The sequence below is a fragment of the Notolepis coatsorum genome (genome assembly GCF_963971535.1).
Source record: "Notolepis coatsorum genome assembly, chromosome: 2".
Lineage (NCBI taxonomy): Eukaryota > Metazoa > Chordata > Actinopteri > Aulopiformes > Paralepididae > Notolepis > Notolepis coatsorum.
Window position 1 is genome coordinate 36,488,777 of NC_140166.1, and position 24,573 is coordinate 36,513,349.

At 41.5% G+C, this 24,573-nt stretch overlaps 1 protein-coding gene across 2 annotated transcripts in view; it reads right to left on the bottom strand.

Annotated features, from left to right (window-relative positions):
* LOC311248984 (thrombospondin-3b-like) overlaps positions 1 to 24,573 on the bottom strand; it is a 179,724-nt gene that overhangs the window by 61,947 nt on the left and 93,204 nt on the right. For both annotated transcript variants that reach the window (XM_084338228.1, XM_084338227.1), the window contains 8 exons: positions 20,921 to 21,174; positions 13,449 to 13,548; positions 12,387 to 12,413; positions 7,843 to 7,925; positions 6,660 to 6,711; positions 5,520 to 5,668; positions 1,937 to 2,077; positions 626 to 700 (listed from right to left, as the gene is read on the bottom strand). In XM_084338228.1, coding sequence (XP_084194354.1) covers positions 626 to 700; positions 1,937 to 2,077; positions 5,520 to 5,668; positions 6,660 to 6,711; positions 7,843 to 7,925; positions 12,387 to 12,413; positions 13,449 to 13,548; positions 20,921 to 21,174 — 881 coding nt within the window. The remainder of the gene's footprint in view (positions 1 to 625; positions 701 to 1,936; positions 2,078 to 5,519; positions 5,669 to 6,659; positions 6,712 to 7,842; positions 7,926 to 12,386; positions 12,414 to 13,448; positions 13,549 to 20,920; positions 21,175 to 24,573) is intronic.

A 24,573-nucleotide genomic window follows, 5' to 3' on the forward strand; every position in this document is an offset into this window, starting at 1 on the left:
ATGTTACATTCTGTACCAACCCTGAGAGACGACATGTTACATTCTGTACCAACCCTGAGGAGACGACATGTTACATTCTGTACCAACTCTGAGAGACGACATGTTACATTCTGTACCAACCCTGAGGAGACGACATGTTACATTCTGTACCAACCCTGAGGAGACGACATGTTACATTCTGTACCAACCCTGAGGAGACAACATGTTACATTCTGTACCAACCCTGAGAGATGACTTCACCAAAAACAATGCTGATTTATTTTGCACATAACCTCACATCCAAGCCCACCCCAAAATGTGCACACATTAATTTAGTTTGAGAGTAAATTTGTTTGAATATGGCCACCAGTGATGTCATTGGGGACATTTAATCCTTGTGTTGTGTTAATTACAGTTAAAACTAGTTGGAAGTACTCGTTTTTTGTGTGAGATTATGTGCTAAACATATCAGCATTGTTTTTTGATGAAGTGCCCCTTTAAGTTTAGAGGCATTTTGTTTGTTGCAGATTTCCATGTCCAAAAAATGACCAATGACTGGGTCTCGAATGACTTGTAGCATGTAACCTTTGTGTGAGATGTCAAATGGAGCTGAATGAAAGGAGAAGCGTGCAGAGTGGGAACTAACCTCTGTATTGATGCAGACAGAGTTGGGAACGCAGCCACTGGACTGATCTGCACACTCATCCACATCCTTGCACTCCTGCACACAACACAACAACAGCATGTCGTACAGGGGTGCAAGCAATAATACATTACTGATATCTATATTCATCCATATTTTATATATATTCAACTGAACCCTTCAGGCGAGGAACAATTTAGAAGTCTATTTAGACATTTAGAATAATTTAGAAGTCTATTTATACATTTAGAAGTCTGATTGATTGATTGATTGATTGAAAAGTTTATTAACAGATTGCAGAATGGGTACAGTACAGTACAGCTCAATACATACAATTGTTAAGGGGATGCAGACCAGAGAAAGACTTTCGTCTTGTTTACATCAGGGTCCCCCATTTTCAATTCATCATATGACACACACGACATACAGATAGACAGTACTGCTACATCTATACATTTATGACATACCAGATTTGCCAATACAGTACCGTTTGTGATACTAAGAAAATCCAGAAAAAGAGTGTATATACATTTGACATAGAAACTGTACATTGGAGGAGGTTGGGTAGGTGGGGTGGGGTTGGGTGGGGCTGTACATTGGAGGTGGGGGGGGACGGACACTGTACACTGTACATTGGAATACTGACATACATTTGACATAGAAACTGTACATTGGAGGAGGTTGGGTAGGTGGGGTGGGGTTGGGTGGGGCTGTACATTGGAGGTGGGGGGGGGGGGGGTTGGGTACGGGGGGGGGCACTGTACATTGGAATACTGACAAGGCCATACTTGGTCTTTACTGTACAACTGGGTTAGGACATTTGTAGGGGCCAGTCTATTTATGAATGAAATAAATGAAGAAGAAAAAACGAACTAACCTTACTGTTAGTGCACTTGTCCTAATATACTAACCCACACTGTAGCACTCAACACTTTGATAAACATTGTTACTCAGCTGATAGAGTTGTGCCCTTCCTGATGACTTGTCGTACAGAACGTGTAAGTCACTTTGGATAAAAGCGTCAGCTAAATGACAAAATGTAAAAAGTAAATGTATTTAGAAATATTTTGGACAGCTCACTGCAGTTAAAGGACCAGCCAGTGAGTGTGTGCGAGTGTGTGAGTGAGTGAGTGAGTGAGTGAGTGAGTGAGTGAGTGAGTGAGTGAGTGAGTGAGTGAGTGAGTGAGTGAGTGAGTGAGTGAGTGAGTGAGTGAGTGAGTGAGTGAGTGAGTGAGTGAGTGAGTGAGTGAGTGAGTGAGTGAGTGAGTGAGTGAGTGAGTGAGTGAGAGAGTGAGAGAGAGAGAGAGATCATACCTGATGGTGGTTCTTGGCAAAGTCCAGTCCGACTCCCCTGAGGGAGGGTCCAGCGTAACCTGTAGGACACGGCTCACAGCTGAAGCCCTTGGCTGTGTTCACACATGCCTCTGGAGTGAAACATGGCCGGGCCAGGGCGCACTGAGAGAGAAACAGACATAGGTTGGTAGGTAGTCTAACTCAATAGCTGCTTGTCAACAGTAAGAGTACTGTGTGCCACAGTGGAGGTTTCTCTATGACAACACGTGAAATACAAATTCACTCATAATTCATAATTATTATTAATTTACATATACCTATATATATATTTTTTTTTTTTTTATTATTATTATTATTTTTTTATTATAAATGTTTTACTCTGTAAAAAATGCCAGTGACAGCTCTGAGCAGGCCTGCACTGCAGTATTGCCTGCAGTAATTATTCGTGCAGAATACTTCACAGGTTGACCCATTGTTAAATAAATAATAAATAACAGCCAATCAAAATAGGCTATTAACTTCATCTAAGCACAGACTGTGCAGTTAAACTCTTGCCATTGAATGGAGGATTTAATGATTGACAGCCCTTGACATCCAATACACAGAGGTTGAATGATTGGCAGCCTTGCAAATCCAATCAGAGTCTGCCTGGTAAAATACATGCAGAACTGCAGCTGGGCTGGCGTCAGTGTTCTAGTCAAAGTTGTGTTCCATCATCTCATGTGTACATTTTGCCTGAAGAAGAACATTAATTTGCCTAATATAATCATTCATATTTTAAGATCTTTATTCACTTGTTCACTTATTGTTGTGCACTGGATGATATATCTTTTTTTTTTATCTCAGTTGAAGACTAGTGTAGTTGTAGTTGACATGAACGCGCCATCTTGGACAGTGAAGGCAAGCTAACTTGTAGCTAGTAGTTTACAGTACAGCTGTAACAACACACATAGGCTAAATTAAACTTTGCGCCAACATTAGGACCAAAGTATAAACCAGCAACTGAGCAACATGAAGAAGTGGACTTATGCACCTGGATCAGAAAAAAGTAAGTTGTAGTGTTTGTAAAACGAAAGCCTGATTAGCCTGGATGCTAACGTTAGCTAACTGTTTAGAGAACAATACATACTTGTAGTAGACTTGATTAAGGGATTGCAACGTTGTTAACTTGGCTATGTCACATTATAAACACAATGTAATGTATCACGTTGGCTGCTGGCTGCTAATGCAGCCTGCAGATAATATTTATGTGCACTGTGTGTTAGTGTAAATGAATTAATGTTGCCGCTAGCTTGTGGCTAGGCTAGCGTTCTTTGCTAATGGCTAACGTTAGCTAGCCGAATTGTTTAGAGACTTGATTAAGGGATTGCAACGTTGTTAACTTGGCTATGTCACATTATAAACACAATGTAATGTATCACGTTGGCTGCTGGCTGCTAATGCAGCCTGCAGATAATATTTATGTGCACTGTGTGTTAGTGTAAATTAATTAATGTTGCCGCTAGCTTGTGGCTAGGCTAGCGTTCTTTGCTAATGGCTAACGTTAGCTAGCCGAATTGTTTAGAGACTTAATTAAGGGATTGCAACGTTGTTAACTTGGCTATGTCACATTATAAACACAATGTTCAAGTTTCAAGTTTCAAGTTTCTTTAATAGTTGTCATACAGAAGTACAGAATACTTTTATACAAAATGCTTCTTACTGTTACGCTCCAGAGACTGTGCAAGACAAGATAAGTATGAAATAAAATAACATAGTATAGCATGTAAATTAGAAGTAAAGAAAATGAGGTCACAGTGTTCAGTATAGACATATGTACAATGTTCGATGCAGAATAGACGTAACTGAGTTACCATATAATATACAATACTATGCAGTGTACTAATATACAATACTATATAGTGCAAGGCAGAAATGGGATGAGGTGCAATTTAGGTACAATTTACAGTAGGTGTATGAGTTGTAGTGCAAATCCTTTATCAATAAATATAAAGTGTGTTTGTGTGATCTAAAGTGTGGAGAGTGGGTGCTGCAGTGTGTTGTTTGTTTAAGTGAGTGTGTGCGTGTGGGTGTGTGTGCTGTGTGCATTTGATGGTTGTTGCATAGTGTTTATTGTTCGTTTAGCAGCCTGATGGCCTGGGGATAGATGTTAGATAGATGATAGATAATGTATCACGTTGGCTGCTGGCTGCTAATGCAGCCTGCAGATAATATTTATGTGCACTGTGTTAGTGGTGCTGCCTAAATGAATGAATGTTTGCCGCTAGCTTGTGGCTAGGCTAGCGTACGTTGCACTGATCAGATCTAGTGACTAGTGCCTCTGTGGAGGAGGAAGTAAACATTGCCAGGCATTCTGGTCATTGTAGTTCTCCCTCTTTTCACCGACAGTTAAGGGAGACATGACATGCTGGTTTGATGAAATGTATAGTGTAAATGAAATGAATAGTGTATGTATATTCAATAGTAGTATTGATAGTATATTAGCCACTGTATACTGTACATGGTCTGCTTGGTTTGATCGGGCCGCCGAGCCATGGTCTGCTTGGTTTGATCGGGCCGCCGAGCCATGGTCTGCTTGGTTTGATCGGGCCGCCGAGCCATGGTCTGCTTGGTTTGATTTAGTGGAGTGGTCTGTCCTGCGGGGGGGGCCCGACATATTGCGCAACACCACTGCATACCATTGACTCAGAAAGGTCTGTTTTATTGAAATCGTCACAGCAGTATAGTTTGTTTATACTTCAGAAGGATGATATTTAAACATGGTCCCCAAAATTAATGGAAGCGAATGAGGAGCCTGACACCTGGGAGAAATGGGGGTGTTGCAGCGTTGGGGATGTTTAAAAAATATAATTTAATATATATTATAATAATTTGTGCTTCACCTAAAAATTTGGTCAGCAGCCTCCACTGGTGTGCCAAGGGCTTCACGTGGCTAAGGGGTGTTAGAGCAAAACAACATTTTGATGTATTTTGATTGTATGAAAGTGAACAAGCTGACTGAAGACAACGGAAATTTACTCCACAGTGGACACAAGGTAGATTTCTGTGAGATTCAGTCAGCTTGTACAGACAGGAGCTCGACCCCATTCCTTTTGCATTGGTTTGTGACTAGCTATCCAGAGCTAGTATGAGCAACAGCATGGGTTGTGTTGAGAAAAGACTCATGGTGGTGATTCATTTGAAAACCTTAGTTGTAGTATACTTTCTGAATACATAGAAAATTTACTTTTAGGTATATATATCATAATATTTTTTACTTGGGTATTGTTTTGATGCATCCTTGATTATCATTATTGTTATGGGTACAAATAGAGTGTCTGGAACAACATGGTAAATGGCTGCATCTATATAGCGCTTTTATCCAAAGCGCTCACATTTTACCCATTCACTCACACATTCACACACCAACAGCGGAGGCGACCATGCAAGGTGCCAACCTGCTCAATCGGGAGCAATTAGGGCTTTAGTGTCTTGCTCAAGGACACTTCGACACGCCACCCCCGGAGGAGCGGGAATCGAACCGGGAGCCTCCGGATTAACAGACGGCTGCTCTACCTCCTGAGCCACTGTCGCCCCCCACAACATACTACCATGCAGATTATACCTCATTAATATCCTGGCAGTGGGTGCCATTACCCATCATGCCGTTGGGGCAGGACCCACAGTGGTATCCTGGGTATTCTCTGGTCTCCGTGCAGGACACACCCTTGTAACACGGGCTCGGTTCACATCGAGACTGGGGCTCATGGAAACCTACACACACAAACACACACACAGACACAATGATGTGTGTAAATGGGGGTTTTGTGTCTCATGCATGCTATATTGAACTTCTGTACTGCTGGTACGTCACTGTGTGCAGATTCTTTGTTTACACTATATACCTGTATGGCATGTATGTCCCTATGTCATAAATGTCATGATGTCATGTATGTTGTGTATGTCATAAATGTCATTATGGGGGACCCTGATGTAAACAAGACGAACGTCTTTCTCTGGTCTGCATCCCCTTAACAATTGCATCCATTCTGCAATCTGTTAAATAAAGTTTTCATTCATTCATTCACCTCATACTAGGCAATAAAATGTTTCAGACACAGAAATAGTATTAACAAATAATTCTTGGCGTTTTAAACTGCCTAGAGTACCAGGGGTTTATCGCATACAATTCAGATAGTGTGCAGCACGTTAAAACACACGCAAATAATTACTTCACAAAGTAGATACATATTAGGATGAAATTAGAGCTGGCAATCGATTAAAATATGTAATCTGTAAAAAAATTTATCTGTTCAAAATGTACCTTAAATTGATATTTTTCACTTATCAACATGGGAGTGGACAGATATATGCTTGCTTTATGCAAATGTTTTTATTTTTCTTGATTTTTCTTGTTTTAATTTTTATATGAACTGGTGTGACTGAATGTTTGTAAATCTTTACAATGATTACTTTATTTTCTTTTGCATCAAAACAAATTGTGGCATTAATATGCATTTGCATTAAGACGTTATTAATGCACTAACTTTGACAGCACTAGATGAAATGCAAACAAATGCATCATAGGCCCCTCACAAATAGACAAATTCCAATGAGTCTCCAAATCAAAAACATCAATAAATGTCAATACTATCATAATTAAGCCCGCCTTTTGTAGCTCACATGAAAAAATACAGGAAGTGAGAAGAACTTGGTTAGTTTCCCTTTGAAAGGTCTGTGGTGGTGGTGGTGGGGTCATATTTACCACATGCTTGGCATTCCAGGATGGTGTTCCTAATCAGTGACATCTCCTTCACCTGTGGATAACCAGTCTCTCATCACCAGTGTTATAATAACAGTAACAATAAAACATATGACCTAAAATCTCTTGAACACTTGCTATCATATAGTTGTTTATAAGATAGTCCTTCATCAATTTAAGCCAGACGTGCTTTTGATCAAGCCTGTCGTAGCCTAGTTACCAAACTTCTGGAAAAAAGCTGCTGGTTTTCAGTAAATGTGCTCTGCACTTTGCTACATTTGAAGACAGACCGCGTCTGGGTCCTCCGTTTGGAACAATGATCTAGCTCAGCACAACTCTGTCACTGCAGCAGCCTGTGTCTGTTTTGAAAGCCCCTTGAAGTGTTGCTACCCTGACCATTAACACAGAGGTGTTGCTACCCTGACCTGACCATTAACACAGGTGTTGCTACCCTGACCATTAACACAGAGGTGTTGCTAGTGCTACCCAACCATTAACACAGAGGTGTTGCTACCCAACCATTAACAAAGAGGTGTTGCTACCCTGACCATTAACACAGAGGTGTTTACCCTGACCATTAATACAGAGGTGCTGATACCCTGACCATTAACACAGAGGTGTTGCTACCCTGACCATTAACACAGAGGTGTTGCTACCCTGACCATTAACAGAGGTGTTGCTACCCTGACCATTAACACAGAGGTGTTGCTACCCTGACCATTAACACAGAGGTATTGCTACCCTGACCATTAACACAGAGGTGTTGCTACCCCGACAAGGGTGGTGCAGTGGTTAACACTGTCGCAGGTCAAGAAGGTCCTGGGTTCGATTCCTGCTTGGGAACCAGGTTGCCGGCATCTAAAAACATGCAGAACAGATCGCTAACGCTGTCGTATCCCTGACGAAGACGGACAGGAGCACTTGGATTTGTCCCCGTGCCTGCAAAGCTAATTGTTGCGAGTTGTGCTTATATTTCATATCATTAAAGGAACACTTATTTGCACGTATTTACCATCTAGTCAGACAAGAAGATGTTATGTTATGTCATCTTATTTTATCTTATATCATCTTATCTCATGTCATCTTACCTTGTCCATATCATCACATCTCATCTTTTCTCATATTTTCTTATCTCCAGATTGTTCCCTTCCCCTCCCTCTCCTTCCCCTCCCTCTCCCTCCCTGACCTGTTCTCTGATGTCCTCGCGGAGCTCCCCCAGGATCTGGTTGAAGATGATCAGCTGACCAATCAGAGCCTTGGTGTGGTCACCTGTTGAGACAACAGTGTTTCATTCTGTGAGTCATTTATCAGCACAAGTCGTGCTGTTCTTCATACTGGAGACCTCTGGCTAGCCACAAAAGTACAGTAATATAAAAATAGCAAATCCTTAAATAAATGTTGAAACCTACTCCACAGTGTTGAGACTTACTCCACACTGTTGAAACCTACTCCACAGTACTGAAACCTACTCCAGTGCTGAAACCTACTCCACAGTGTTGAAACCTACTCCACAGTACTGAAACCTACTCCACAGTGCTGAAACCTACTCCAGTGTTGAAACCTACTCCACAGTGCTGAAACCTACTCCAGTGTTGAAACCTACTCCACAGTGCTGAAACCTACTCCACTGTGTTGAAACCTACTCCACAGTGCCTACTCCACAGTGCTGAAACCTACTCCACAGTGTAGAAACCTACTCCACAGTACTGAAACCTACTCCACAGTGCTGAAACCTACTCCAGTGTTGAAACCTACTCCACAGTGCTGAAACCTACTCCACTGTGTTGAAACCTACTCCACAGTGCCTACTCCACAGTGTTGAAACCTACTCCACAGTACTGAAACCTACTCCACAGTGTTGAAACCTACTCCACAGTGCCTACTCCAGTGTTGAAACCTACTCCACAGTACTGAAACCTACTCCACAGTGTTGAAACCTACTCCACAGTACTGAAACCTACTCCACAGTGCTGAAACCTAATCCACAGTGTTGAAACCTACTCCACAGTACTGAAACCTACTCCACAGTACTGAAACCTACTCCACAGTACTGAAACCTACTCCACAGTGTTGAAACCTACTCCACAGTACTGAAACCTACTCCACAGTACTGAAACCTACTCCACAGTGTTGAAACCTACTCCACAGTGCTGAAACCTACTCCACAGTGTTGAAACCTACTCCACAGTGCCTACTCCACAGTGTTGAAACCTACTCCACAGTGTTGAAACCTACTCCACAGTGCTGAAACCTACTCCACAGTGCCTACTCCACAGTGTTGAAACCTACTCCACAGTACTGAAACCTACTCCACAGTGTTGAAACCTACTCCACAGTACCTACTCCACAGTGTTGAAACCTACTCCACAGTACTGAAACCTACTCCACAGTGTTGAAACCTACTCCACAGTACTGAAACCTACTCCACAGTACTGAAACCTACTCCACACAGTACTGAAACCTACTCCAGTGTTGAAACCTACTCCACAGTGTTGAAACCTACTCAACAGTCCTGAAACCTACTCCACAGTGTTGAAACCTACTCCACAGTGTTGAAATCTACTCCACAGTGTTGAAACCTAGTCCACAGTACTGAAACCTACTCCACAGTGTTGAAACCTACTCCACAGTGTTGAAACCTACTCCACAGTACTGAAACCTACTCCACAGTGTTGAAACCTACTCCACAGTGTTGAAACCTAGTCCACAGTACTGAAACCTACTCCACAGTGTTGAAACCTACTCCACAGTACTGAAACCTACTCCACAGTGTTGAAACCTACTCCACAGTACTGAAACCTACTCCACAGTGTTGAAACCTACTCCACAGTGCCTACTCCACAGTGTTGAAACCTACTCCACACAGTACTGAAACCTACTCCACAGTGTTGAAATCTACTCCACAGTGTTGAAACCTACTCCACAGTGTTGAAATCTACTCCACAGTGTTGAAATCTACTCCACAGTGTTGAAACCTACTCCACAGTGTTGAAACCTACTCCAGTGTTGAAACCTACTCCAGTGTTGAAACCTACGCCACACAGTACTGAAACCTACTCCACAGTGTTGAAACCTACTCCACAGTGTTGAAACCTACTCCACAGTGTTGAAACCTACTCCACACAGTGTTGAAACCTACTCCAGTGTTGAAACCTACTCCACAGTGTTGAAACCTACTCCACACAGTACTGAAACCTACTCCACAGTGTTGAAACCTACTCCACACAGTACTGAAACCTACTCCACAGTGTTGAAACCTACTCCACACAGTACTGAAACCTACTCCAGTGTTGAAACCTACTCCACACAGTGTTGAAACCTACTCCACACAGTACTGAAACCTACTCCACAGTGTTGAAACCTACTCCACACAGTGTTGAAACCTACTCCACAGTGCTGAAACCTACTCCACAGTGCTGAAACCCACTCCACACAGTACTGAAACCTACTCCACACAGTACTGAAACCTACTCCACAGTGCTGAAACCTACTCCACAGTGCTGAAACCTACTCCACACAGTACTGAAACCTACTCCACAGTGCTGAAACCTACTCCACACAGTGTTGAAACCTACTCCACAGTGCTGAAACCTACTCCACAGTGCTGAAACCTACTCCACACAGTACTGAAACCTACTCCTAAATTGTCCTCTTCAAAAACGCCATAAAAATATTACTATATATGTTGAAATACCACTTTTTCTTTCATAAATATTTTATTCAACTTCAGCCCTGATCATAACACCACATATACATTTTATAATTCTAACCCTTTAAAGGCCAACTTGCAGGTTGTATTTTTGTTCAATAAACAATGTGACTAGGCCAACGCTGACTTTCATGAAGAGGGGTAAAAGAATTATCGAAATTGACCCAGTTTTAGAGTTTTTATCAAACATTTTGTCGATCAAACAACAACCTCCACGCACATGCATATTTTAATCCATGTTTCATAGCGTGCGTGTGTCATCTTAATGATGACGTCACACCAGGTACAGGGCAGCAGGGGGCGCTGAGAATCACAGGCAGGTAGTGGCAGGAAGCAGAGCCTTCTTGTTACTACTAGCCGAGGAGCTCCGTGATCATAGCCATTCATCTCTAAAGCTAACCACTATTTGTAAAAGCCACAACCACGTTAACATATTTGTATTAATGTAAATCATTGTGTCGTTGTACATATTGTGTTTATAACGTTAGTAGCTATTTAGCTAAGTTAGCTAGCTTGGTAGCCAGCATTCTCGAAACTCCTAACATGGCCCGATTTAAAATGGTTCTCTCCTCTTTGTATACCTTTGTCCTCACAAGTATTCTGCCAGGGAACTTATGGACACGACAATAGTAGTAGTTATAAGGTGTTTGAGCTTGTAACGTTAACGTTAGTTAGCTAATAGCTATCGTGGTAGCCCCTTTCGTGACTGATGCACCGAGTGCTATCCAAGGGGGCTACTATCGTATCAACATGCCGCGACGTGTAGCTTGCTAGCCGGCATGATGCGTGTGCAGTGCTTTGCCCCACAGGTCTGAGATGAGGACCTGCACATTTTACTCGTTCCCAAAACTCTTTTACATGCACGACAGTAGACATAATGCTAACGTTAGTGGGGTAACGTTAGCCAGAGCCATATAGCCAGCTTGATACTATGACCCGGGGATAAGGCGACAGCCCACAGACCAGTAGCGCTGCTGTACTGAACAACAGGCTGCCTAGTGGTACATGTAGTTCTTTTTTTACGACATTAAAAACCTTATAACTACCTTGTTTCAACCAGTTGTAGCTGGTCCATCAAAGTCTCTGACGATTAAACCCATTTGCGTCTTGTAAGGCGTCCATTTGGATCAAGGAAATAGCTTTCTGCACTCGTCAAACTCCATTGTAGTGGATCAGAAGTAGGGAAAGTTACCTGGAGTGACGTCACGCCCCTGCTAGCGTCTGATAAGCTTTTAGATTTGCTCCGTGCATGTTATTCGTGCGTGGACCTTTTTAACCCTTTCTGAGTGGAATTTCCGGCGTCAAATGGAAAAAAAAAAATAATGAAACCAATGATGTAAACTACCCATAATTGAAGAGTAGGGTTTAACCTGCAAGTTGGCCTTTAAATGTCAGTGTGTGTGATGGCATATATTTGCAATATATATATATATATTTTCTGGGGGGGATTATTACAGGCTAGCATGTGTCAATGATTAGCAACAACACTGATTTTGATGGATTTTTTGTTTTTTGTAGGGGTCCCGCCTCCACCAATCACATGCGGCTCCCTTTGTGTGTGTGTGTGTGAGCAAGAGAGAGAGCGAGAGCGAGAGCGAGAGCGAGAGCGAGAGCAAGAGCGAGAGCAAGAGAGATAGTTCTCCAACTTGTGTGAGTTGCAGTGATCTCCTGGTTGTTCCCCACCTAGGTTATCTAACTATTGCGCCGCTGCAACTAGAAACACTGGGCCTGGCCTGACTGCATACATTTTTCTTTTCTTTTTATACATATTATTTTTTAATCATCTGGCGACCCCCCCACGGCGGCTCGCGACCCCCACTTTGGGAACCACTGACTTAGACCACTGCAGTGTGTATTGGCTTGAGTCACTGTAGTGTGTATTGGCTTGGGTCACCGCAGTGTGTATTCGCTTAGACCACTGCAGTGTGTATTGACTTGGGTCACCACAGTGTGGTTGTTTACAGTTTGATCACTGATTGGCCCTTTAAGATTGGTGAGGCAGCTCATTCCAGGCTACTTACCCAGAATGCCATTCACATCAGCACTGACTGTAGAGAAGAAGAAAAAGAGACATGAGTATAACCTATGACACTAAATCAACTAACCAAACCAACTATCTAACCCAACTAACTGACCCAACTATCTAACCCAACTAACTAACCCAACAAAGAAAACAACTAACTAACCCAAATAACTAAACCAACTAACTAACCAAACTAAATAAACCAACTAAATAAACCAACTAACTAAACCAACCAACTAAACCAACCAACTAAACCAACTAACTAGACCAGGCACGTGCACACCTTTTGAGCCTCATAAAAAAGTGCCATTAAAAAAATATATTTTATGCATAGCGTGGGTGATGATGATGATGATGATGATGATGATAGAAACCGCTGTGGCGCATACAGTTGAATGCTGGTATTACACTCACTGAGGGACACGAAGAAGTCAAGTCCGATTTGGGAATCTCAGATACAAATCGGGATTGGAGTAAAAAATGCATTTATATTTAAACAATACAGAATATACAGCACTTATTGGGGTCTGTAGGGTAAGCACTTATTCCCTCCCCCCTGAACATTTATGGAGATGTATGGGCCTTTTAAGTCAGTGATAAAAGTGTCTTTCAAGGATAAGTGAGCTCCTGCACTGATTATTATAGTTCAATATTCAATATTTGATCACCAAAACCCCCCAAAAAGCATAAAAAGGGGCACTACGCTTGCTCGGTTCTAACACACACAGGTATAGTGCCCTTTTCAGCCTTTGAGCACCTGCCCCTCTAAAGTCCTGTGCACGTCCCTGAACTAGACCAACTAAATAGCCAACCCAACTAAATAAACCAACCAACTAACTAACGAAAACTAAATAAACCAACCAACCAACTAAACCAACCAACTAACTAAAAACTCAAAGACCCTGTGGGAAGGAACCCTGTAAAAAATAAAGGTTTTGTGCTTTTGGTAAATGAGATCAGTAAGCTTCTGTGACCTGGCACAGTCTGCAAGGTGCCAGTCAACCTTTTTGGTATGTTTTAATGAAAGCATGTGTGAATATGCAATGCATAGACTCTGAACCTGAGTTTTGCAAGGTGTCTCCTTGGAAAGGACAGTCAGTGAGAAGCCCAGCTTTGGCCAATGAGCCTCCAAGAGCCACTTTCAGAGTGTTGACAGAACCCTGAAATACAACAACAAGCACAAGTGTTACATATTTACCAGAACGTTATTCATGATTCTACCTCACCTGGATTCATAAACATTTGTTCTTTCAAACTGCAGCAACACAGCTGACTTATCAATTTGATAAACTAACAAGCGGGAGGCAAGGAAAACACACCAATGGTAAGTGCATTGGTTACTTAACTCACACCTACTAGATGATTATCCCTTACTTAACTTTGATTGATTGATTGATTGAAAAGTTTATTAACAGATTGCAGAATGGGTACAGTACAGTACAGCTCAATACATACAATTGTTAAGAGGATGCAGACCTGAGAAAGACTTTCGTCTTGTTTCCATCAGGGTCCCCCATTTTCAATTCATCATATGACACACATGACATACAGATAGACAGTACTGCTACATCTATACATTTATGACATACCAGATTTTCAAATACAGTACTGTTTGTGATACTAAAAAAATCCAGAAGAAGAGTATATACATTTGACATAGAAACTGTGCATTGGGGGAGGTTGGGTAGGTGGGGTGGGGCTGTACATTGGAGGTGGGGGGGGGGGGGGGGGGGTTGGGTAGGGGGGGGACACACTGTACATTGGAATACTGACATACATTTGACATGGAAACTGTACATTGGAGGAGGTTGGGTAGGTGGGGTGGGGTTGGGTGGGGCTGTACATTGGAATAGCCATGCTTGGTCTTTATTGTACAACTGGGTTAGGACATTTGTAGGGGCCAGTTTTGAATTGCAGTCTCCCGTAGGTGTTCTTTGAGAGTGTTTTTGAAGGTGGGTAGTGATTTACATTCCTTTACAGCTTTGGGTAGGGCGTTCCACATTGTTGTGGCATAATTGCGAAACGTGTTTAGTCCCTTGTTTGAGCCGAATCTGGGTTTTACATGATTTGTGGAGCTCCCTCTGGTGTTGTGATCGTGGTATTCACTGACCTTTGGGAAGTATTTTGACATGTACATGGGTACCTTGGTCGTGTAGTGTATCTTGTAGACCAGGCCCATTGCAAATTGCTGTACTCTGTCGTCTACTCTAAGCCATCCTAGGTTGGCAAAGTGTGCAGGGGTGAGGTGGGTTCTAGGAGTCAGGTCAAGCAGTAGTCTGACTAGTTTGTTTTGAGATGTTTGTAATTTGGTTTTTAGTGACTTTGAGGTGCTTTGGTACCATGAGGTGCAAGCATAGTCGTAGTACCCTTGAATGAGTGCTCCTGCCAGAGTCTTCAGGGTATTCTTGTTTACCAGGGAGGAGATCCGGTACAAGAATCGAGTTCGTTGATTGACTTTTTTTATTACATTGGATGCCATTTTGTCACAGGAAAGATTAGCCTCTAGGATGGAACCCAGGTAGGTAATTTCATCTTTCCTTGTGACAATATTGTCACCCACTGTAACTGAGAAGCCGTCTGTTTTGCTGAGTTTGTTATTTGAACCGAAGAGAATGGACTCTGTTTTGCCCATGTGTAATGATAGTTTGTTGTCGGCGAGCCATATGCAGATTTTGCCTAGTTCCGAGCTGAGGGTTTTTTCAACCTGTAACTTGTTCTTGTCAGAGACCAGCAGGGTTGCAGTTTTTATCATGGAGTTTACGTCATTTCTTAGTCTGTTTCTTTCTAGTTTGAGTTCAGTCACGTGGGCTTGGAGTTCACTGCTCGTGCTTTTGGTAAGCTTTGACTGACTTTTATGAAATTCAGAGCATTTTTTGTCTCTGGCTTTCATAGCGGTCAGTATTTCAGTGTGCATCCACGGCTCAGCGCGATTTTTTACCCTGGTGGTTCTTAGGGGGGCCATGTTGTTTAGTATTGTTGAGAATTTGGTTTTGAAGCCAAGCCAGGTTTCTTCAACCAGTGTACCATTGAGTTCATCTGACCAGTCCAGGCTCTTCAGTTCAAGGTTAAAGGCCTCGCTAGAGTACGTTTTGAGGTCTCTAGATGTGACCATTTTGTGACAGCCAGCCTTTTGCTTTGGCTTTTTGCGGGAACAGAATATCATATAATGATCACTTAACCCGCATGCTATCACCCCTTTATTGGAGATCATGGACTTGTCGGAGGTCAGGATGAGGTCAATGGTAGTCTGGGTTGATTCACACACCCTTGTGGGTTGGGTGATTAGCTGGCTGAAACCGTGCAGATCAGAAAATCTACTGAAGGCCTTGAAGACGGGTGCTGCTTTACGTAGCATATCCGTGTTCCAGTCCCCAATAAGGATTTTTTCTACGCCCTCCACCCCAGTTAAGCACCCATCAAGTGTGTCATAAAAGCCACTCTGTTCTGGTGGTCTATAGATTGTGCCTATTAGTACTGAGTAACTCACACCTACTCGTTGATTATCCCTTTCTTAACTCACACCTACTAGTTGATTATCCCTTACTTAACTCACACCTACTCACGGCTGATTATCCCTTACTTAACTCACACCTACTAGTTGATTATCCCTTACATAACTCACATCTACTAGTTGATAATCCCTTACTTATTTATGTATGGCTGTAGTATTCCCCCATCTTCTCCTGAATAAGTAATAAAATGAACACATAAAAGCCTGCAGTGGATGTTATAAGAATTCTACATGTGGCCCGTGGCTGCTGTAATCCTGGTTACTCTACCTCATTAAAAAAATTCTTCAAGGGCTATAAAACAGAAAAAAGAATGTAATGTGTCTATGGCAGTGGGGGTAGACCAGGTACGTGTTTCATGTGTAACACAATTACCTAATTAAGAGTAATTTACACAGGGATGTGGAACCTACTACTCTTGTGGTTGAAGGTTTGCTTCTGGTTTACAGCTGCCTGCCGCATGAGGTTGTAAAGCGGACAGTAAAGTCTGTTCATGTCTGGGATAATAAGAAGCCAACGCTGACCATTAACCCTTTCACTGCGACATGACAGAAGGTTAACCCTTTCACTGCCACACGACAAAGGGTTAACCCATTCACTACCCCAATACAGACGGTTAACCGCCTGTACCAGACTACAGACGGTTAACCGTCTGTAGTGCGGTAGTAAAAGGTTAACCTTTTGTAGTGTGGTATTGAAAGGGTTAAAGGAGAACACCACCCAAATTAAAAAGGAATGTTCACTCAATATTTGTGAACGTGAGCTACTCTTTCATAAAGCCAGAAACCAGAGAAGTGAAACAAAAAATTCAGCTTTCATTGATGTTCTAAAATGTATCGTCTATGGAACAGCTCCAGACTTTATACTTTATGACATCACAAGTGTGTGTTTGTTTTCTCTGTCTTAGACCTTAACACATTGGTCGCCAAGAACGAGTTACACCGTTTTTGCCCGCCATGCGTTGAACGCCAAGAACGACTTACGCCGTTTTTGGGATCAATATTTCATTTTTTCGCCATGGCATTCATAATTCATCCAGCCAACCTCCGGACTGCAGCGGGACCCTGTATGAGATTGCAACGCCTCAATACCACCGCCTGGTGGATGGTCGGGCAAGTTACACTCTCTCCAAAACCGGAAGTGGTGATCGGTGCGTTGAGGAAATCCCTCCGGCAGTCATATCTTTTTTTCTTTTTTTTATTATTATTTTTTTCCCCCTCCTTTTTCCGATTTTTCTCCCATCCCACCCTTCCTGGTTGTTGCGCACTTTCCCCTACTGTTGGTCCGAGAGACCGGAGACTGTCACATGCTTTCCTCCGATGCATGTGCAGCCAGCCGGCAGGCCAGCCTGGCCGCGCAGATTCTCACCGGGGAGAGTGTAGCGTGTGGGAGGCCGCACTATCTCTCCCTAGATCCTACCCTTGCTGAGCAGGCGCCCCAACCGAACTGTACTGTGCTCTATACTGTTTAACCTCTTAAGCCTGGGGTCGCTGTCCACAACGCCCAGGACCCACCCTTCAGCTTTCCCACCCTCTAATACTGCCAATTGTATTAGTGTGACCAGCCAAGCTGATAGCAACGCCGGGAGCTGGATTCGAACAGGCGAATCCAGCGTCTCCGGCGTTGGTGACGAACGCAATCCGGCAGTCATATCTTGTTACGTGGCTCCAGACAAACACTATAGTGCATTTGGATCGCATTCTAAACTTAATAATCTGCGTTTATTGCGCCATACAAACCGGAAATGGATCTAGGAGATCGGCGTCAAATAATTGGGATCTTTTTCCTCCAGTCTCATCGGTGAACGGTAAGAGGACAGTAACGTTATTTTCAGCCCGATTGTTTATCCATTTCACTGCAAACCATCTGATCAATATATCAACCCATACTAAATAAAGCCGTTACTGATGATCAAGAAATTATAAACACCCCCCCCCCTTTCCTTCACGCATGATGAAGCATAATGTATACCGATCATATACATTTTAATTTTTTAATATAGCGTGTATAGGAAAGGAACGCCAATCGATAATCTATCATATGCGTCAGGGCCTATAACTCTCGTTTTTGGAATTACAGCAGAAAAGCTTAAAAACATACTTATATTCTAGACGGTATTAACACAACAATGTATGAATGAAAAAATATAACGTTCCCACATCCTGAACGATAGATAATCGATGTTGAATGGGCCATAGTAATGACAATATAGCAATACAATTTAAAAAGTTATAGCCCTGCAAAGAAGGTAAACATCTCCATAGGCTTACAGTGGTGGCAGACTGGGTATATTGATCGGTATAACCCATGGCGCCCAATGTGTTAAGAATAATTCATTCTTAAATTGGGCATATTTCCCCTTTTTAGATGCTCATTGAAAGGTTGCTTTAAATGTGCCTTATACTATTTAATAATAATAATGGATTGGATTTATATAGCGCTCTTCATGACACCCCAGTGACCCCAGAGCGCTTACAGAGTCCATTATTCGTTCATACACAGTCATACCGGTGGTGGTAAGCTACAATTGCAGCCAGAGCTGCCCTGAGGCAGACTCACGGAAGCGTGGCGAATAATCTTCGCCTACGGCCCCTCCGACCACCACCAACATTCATTCACATGCATACACATTCATACGAGGCAAGTAGGTTAAGTGTCTTGCCCAAGGACACAACGGCAGTGCGATGGACATGTGGGATGTGCCCTATACCATTTAAATGTGTCCTATACAGTTTAAATGTGGCTTATAGGTTTAAATGTGTCCTATACTGTTTAAATGTGCCCTATACCGTTTAAATGTGCCCTATAGGTTTAAATGTGTCCTATACTGTTTAAATGTGCCCTATACCGTTTAAATGTGTCCTATACCGTTTAAATGTTCCCTACACTGTTTACATGTGGCTTATAGGTTTAAAAGCGCTCTATACCGTTTAAATGTGTCCTATAGGTTTAAAAGTGCTCTATACTGTTTAACCTCTTAAGCCTGGAGCCCTATTTTCTGAAAATCCGCCTAAAATACATACATAAGTAAATGGAATATTGCTCCACTTCTACATGGTCAATTTGCATATTATTGGTATCTAGGGACATCTATGGAACTCAGTGAATGTATTCCCAGTGTCAGAAATATTGTGTCTATTACTAGGCTTGCTTAAATTAATTGTGATGAAACAAAGAAGAATATGAATTATGATTTTTCTTTGCATCTTTGACAGTGAATAACACCATGCTAATAATGACCAGACATGAAAAACTGCCACTGATCTCGTTCAGTACCTTCTTGAGATCATGTGTACAAAGAATCTAAAAAAATTAATAAAGGGAAGATGATTAAACAGAAGGTTCTGTAGATACAGTACTCCCATCCGGACCAATGCAATTTGAAATATTATTATAGAATATAGAATAGCAGGCTTATAAATTACCTTATTATAGCCAATTCACACATTTATATATATACATAAATGATCTTTCAAATGCCCAAGTTCAATTTGGATTTAGTATCACCAGGCGTGAGAACAGATAATGAAATCTACTGTATGTACAGTCGCTTTTTTTTATCAGGGTGCCACCATTTTGAAACTATTTTCAAATCTAATTGTTGCTACATGCTAAAAATAGGGAAGAGAAACTAACTGCGCTTCAATATATGTCAATAACGTTACGTTTTGTGGTTTATTATCCCGAATAATAAGATATAAAAAAAATGCATACCGAAGTAATGTGCTTGAAACCCCATAGAGGCTTTTGGGAAGTGTCATTCGGAAAAACTACAATTCCTGATGTTAAAATTTTCCAAAATGGTCGACTTTCGCGAAATAAACTAGACCAAAACAAAAATGAAAATCTATCTAATAACACTTTAACCTATTGGTAAACTAACATATTGATGATAATATACATTATAACTGCTGTTGTGACATGGTTATGATGTTTATACTTGAATAAGTTTGACAAAAAAAAATATGCGGTCCCGTCGGGTGGAAGAGGTTAAATGTGTCCTATAGGTTTAAAAGTGTTATATACTGTTTAAATGTTTCCTATAAAGTTTAAATGTGTCCTATACTGTTTAAATGTGCCCTATACCGTTTAAATGTTCCCTATATAGCTTTAAATGTGTCCTACAGGTTTAAAAGTGCTCTATACTGTTTAAATGTGTCCTATAGGTTTAACAGTGTTATATTGTGGAAGTCAATAAATGAGACGAGCAGTATCGAGTCTCTGAACTTTTCTTCCAAACAAATCCAACAGAACCACGTTACAGCCACACCCTTAAGTCAACTCCTCCTTACCACCCAGTGTCCATTCTGAGGTGAGACACCTCCATCTAGTGTCCACCACAATATACTGTTTAAATGTGTCCTATACAGGTTTAAATGTGTCCTATACCGTTTAAATGTGTCATATACTGTTTAAATGTGTCCTGTAAAGTTTAAATGTGCATATTATCATGGATTCACCCGGACCGCCGCCAAAGCCGCAACAGATCTTTCATGTGAATGTGATGATTATTAAACTGGGAACAGAGGAAGAAGCCTATTGGTTTTGGTGACCTCATGACCTTTACTCTAGCGCCACCCTCAGGCCAGACATTTACATTTTCAAACAAGCGTATCTTCACTAGGGCTGTCAGAATTATTTATAATTATTGATATGAGGTGAACTGAAAACACATCACTGTGTCCCTTTTTCGTGATTTGGGGAACATTTTTATACAAGCCAATACATGTGTGTTACAAAGCACAGCCTGATGCCTAATGATTGTTTCTTATTGGTACTACCTATATAATAACAAACACAACACACAATGAATGTGTTAATTGTAAGTATTTTATATCTGGCTTTGGTCATAATATTTTAATTGTATTGTTAATATCCACATTTTCAAAAACGAATTTCAGCTTATTCACCATCAGGCCAAATTGTTAACTAATATGATAAAACACATCACATCGCTCTTTTTTCGTGCCTATAATACAAACTAATACATGTGTGTTACTGTACATCTATTCTATTCCATTACCTGGAGTCTTGCATAGGTCTTCTGTCCATTACGGATGTCGACAGATTCCGATTCCATAGGTAGCGCGACCAATGAGGGCTGGCCCTGCGCCGAGTCAACCAATCGGCAGTTTACGTAGAGCTCCAGGAGGAGGTGGTTTCGTCTGAGCCCGCCCACTCGGAGGATGAGTGACTGGGTGCGTCCGTCAGAGAGGGCGGGGTTCTGGAGGTTGACTGTGTGTAGCTTCCCGTCCTCCCGTACATATCTCACCAGAACTACAATACAGAGACCAGGTTTAGTGAAGTAGCTTTGTCAATTACAATAGATTAAACCCTTGTGTGGTGTTCAGGTCTGTGGGACCCGTTTTCATTGTTTACTAAAAGAGAAATTATACAATTAATTATATTTTTAACCCGAGACTCATTGGTTTTGGCTCATGTGAAGAACTGTGAAAAACGTATAAAAGAACACATTTGAATTTTCACCCCCACCCCCCCTACATTGTAAACGTGGTGTTCGGTTCACTGTCTGCCTCCACCTTGTTCCATTTACATTTTTCAAAATAAACATTTATTATTATTTTCACATTCTATCACAAAAAAACTAATAGCACTTTTACTAATAAATGTGATCTAGCAGAGGTAAATGGCAAATATTAACCATATTATGCTGTCTAGATTGCTTATAATTGAGATAAAGTTAACATCTGTTTTTTTATTATCATTATTATGACTATTGTTTTAAAATCCCAATAACAAGAACATTGGGTGAGTAACAAAAACACAAACACAGCACAAGGGTTAAAGGAGAACACCACACAAGGGTTAAAGGAGAACACCACACAACGGTTAAAGGAGAACACCACACAAGGGTTAAAGGAGAACACCACACAAGGGTTAAAGAAGAACACCACACAAGGGTTAAAGGAGAACACCACACAAGGGTTAAAGAAGAACACCACACAAGGTTTAAAGGAGAACACCACACAAGGGTTAAAGGAGAACACCACACAAGGGTTAAAGGAGAACACCACACAAGGTTTAAAGGAGAACACCACACAAGGGTTAAAGGAGAACACCACACAAGGGTTAAAGGAGAACACCACACAAGGGTTAAAGAAGAACACCACACAAGGTTTAAAGGAGAACACCACACAAGGGTTAAAGGAGAACACCACACAAGGGTTAAAGGAGAACACCACACAAGGGTTAAAGTCCCCATGAAACGGCTAGCAGAATGCTATTTGATTCCACATATTTATGCGTTTCCTGTAAAAACAGGAAGCTAGGGAAGGACTTGATATTGATTGGTGTTTACAGTAGCCAATAACGCTGAATGTGCATTACGGTCAACCCATTAGCTAGCAAGCTAATGTTAGCAATGTACATTAGCAATGTACGTTAGCAATGTTATGCAACAGTAGTAACGTTAGCTACTAGCTACATTAGCTACATTGAACATTTGAACAAGAGCGTTAAAGAGGGTGTGCTTAGTTACAATGTGCTGTAAATGTCATTCTTGAAAGCATTTCATTGGATGCTAAAGTACACGCCCCTGTGTGCAGGATGACTCATCAAAATTTTTTAAATAGTTTTCCAGGAAATTATACACAAATACCATTAAGAATAAAGAATAATACCATTATGGTATGTCATAAATGTATAGATGTAGCAGTACTGTCTATCTGTATGTCATGTATGTCATATATGTTACGATGAATTGAAAATGGGGGACCCTGATGTAAACAAGACGAAAGTCTTTCTCTGGTCTGCATCCCCTTAACAATTGTATGTATTGAGCTGTACTGTACTGTACCCATTCTGCAATCTGTTAATAAAGTTTTCATTCATTCATTCATTCATTCATTCATTCATTCATTCAAGAATACCTACAAAACTACTTTTTTGTCCTTGTTGGGACAGATACAGGCGGTATAAGTGCCAATCAGTCCAAGACATATGTGACATAAGAACATAAACATCTATTTTAATTTCATGGGGCCTTTAAAGGAACTGTTCATTTTATTCTGTATTTTTCTTCAACAGGCACAAGACACGCAAGAATATGTCTTGTTAGCATTTCATATGGAAACCAGAGACAATTCAATGGGAGACTAACCAGGTCCTTCTCACTTCCTGTTATCACGTGAGCTACACAATGAATGAATGAATAAATGAATGAATGAATGAATGAATGAATGAATGAATGAATGAATGAATGAATGAATGAATGAATGAATGAATGAATGAAAACTTTATTTAACAGATTGCAGAATGGGTACAATACAGTACGGCTCAATACATACAATTGTTAAGGGGATGCAGACCTGAGAAAGACGTTTGTCTTGTTTCCATCAGGGTCCCCCATTTTCAATTCATATAGACATTTATGACATACACAACATACATGACATTTATGGCATAGGGACATATAGGTATTTAGTACTGATACATTTGTGACATAAGCGGTATTCAAATATACAGTACTGTTACCCCTAGATCCTGACAGAGTATATACATTTGATGGGGAGGGGACTGTACATTAGGAGGCCGGAGGGAGTGGGTGGGTGGGAGGGAAATATACATACGGCAGGGAGGGAATATATACATGCGGTGGGGAGGAGACTGTCTATTAGGAGGTGGTGGGGGTTTTGGGCATTTACGGTGGCCAGTTTCGAATTGCAGCCTCCCGTAGGTGCTCTTTAAGAGCGGTTTTGAATGTGGGCAGGGATTCACATCCCTTTACAGCTTTGGGTAGGGCGTTCCACATTGTTGTGGCATAATTGCGAAACGTGTTTAGTCCCTTGTTTGAGCCGAATCTGGGTTTAACATGATTTGTTGAGCTTCCTCTGGTGTAGTGGTTGTGGTATTCACTGACCTTTGGGAAGTATTTTGACATGTACATGGGCACCCCGGTCGTATAGTGTATCTTGTAGACCAGGCCCATTGCAAGTTGCTGTACTCTGTCGTCTACTCTAAGCCATCCTAGGTTGGCAAAGTGGGCAGGGGTGAGGTGGGTTCTGGGGTTCAGGTCAAGTAGTAGTCTGACCAGTTTGTTTTGTGATGTTTGTAATTTTGTTTTAAGCGCCTTTGAGGTGCTTTGGTACCATGAGGTGCACGCATAGTCATAGTACCCTTGAATGAGTGCTCCTGCTGTTTACCAGAGAGGAGATCCGGTACAAGAATCTAGTTCGTTGGTTGACTTTTTTTATTACATTGGATGCCATTTTGTCACAGGAAAGATTTGCCTCTAGGATGGAACCCAGGTAGGTAATTTCGTCTTTCCTTGTGACAATATTGTCACCCACTGTAACCGAGAAGCCGTCGGTCTTGCTGAGTTTGTTATTTGAACCGAAGAGAATGGACTCTGTTTTGCCCATGTGTAATGATAGTTTGTTATCAGCGAGCCATATGCAGATTTTGCCTAGTTCCGTGCTGAGGGTTTTTTCAACCTGCAATTTGTTCTTGTCAGAGACCAGCAGGGCTGAGTCGTCCGCAAACAGGAACAAGTTGCAGTCACAGGCTGACGACATGTCATTTGTCACAAGACTTACTGCTTCCTGATAAGAGTATCTCCAAGGTAGCTTCTGTCTTAAACCTTTATGAAAATGGATCAATGATGCCTATAAGTGAAGTGTTGAAGTGACAGCAATTGCTTCGGACGTAGTTCCGGTT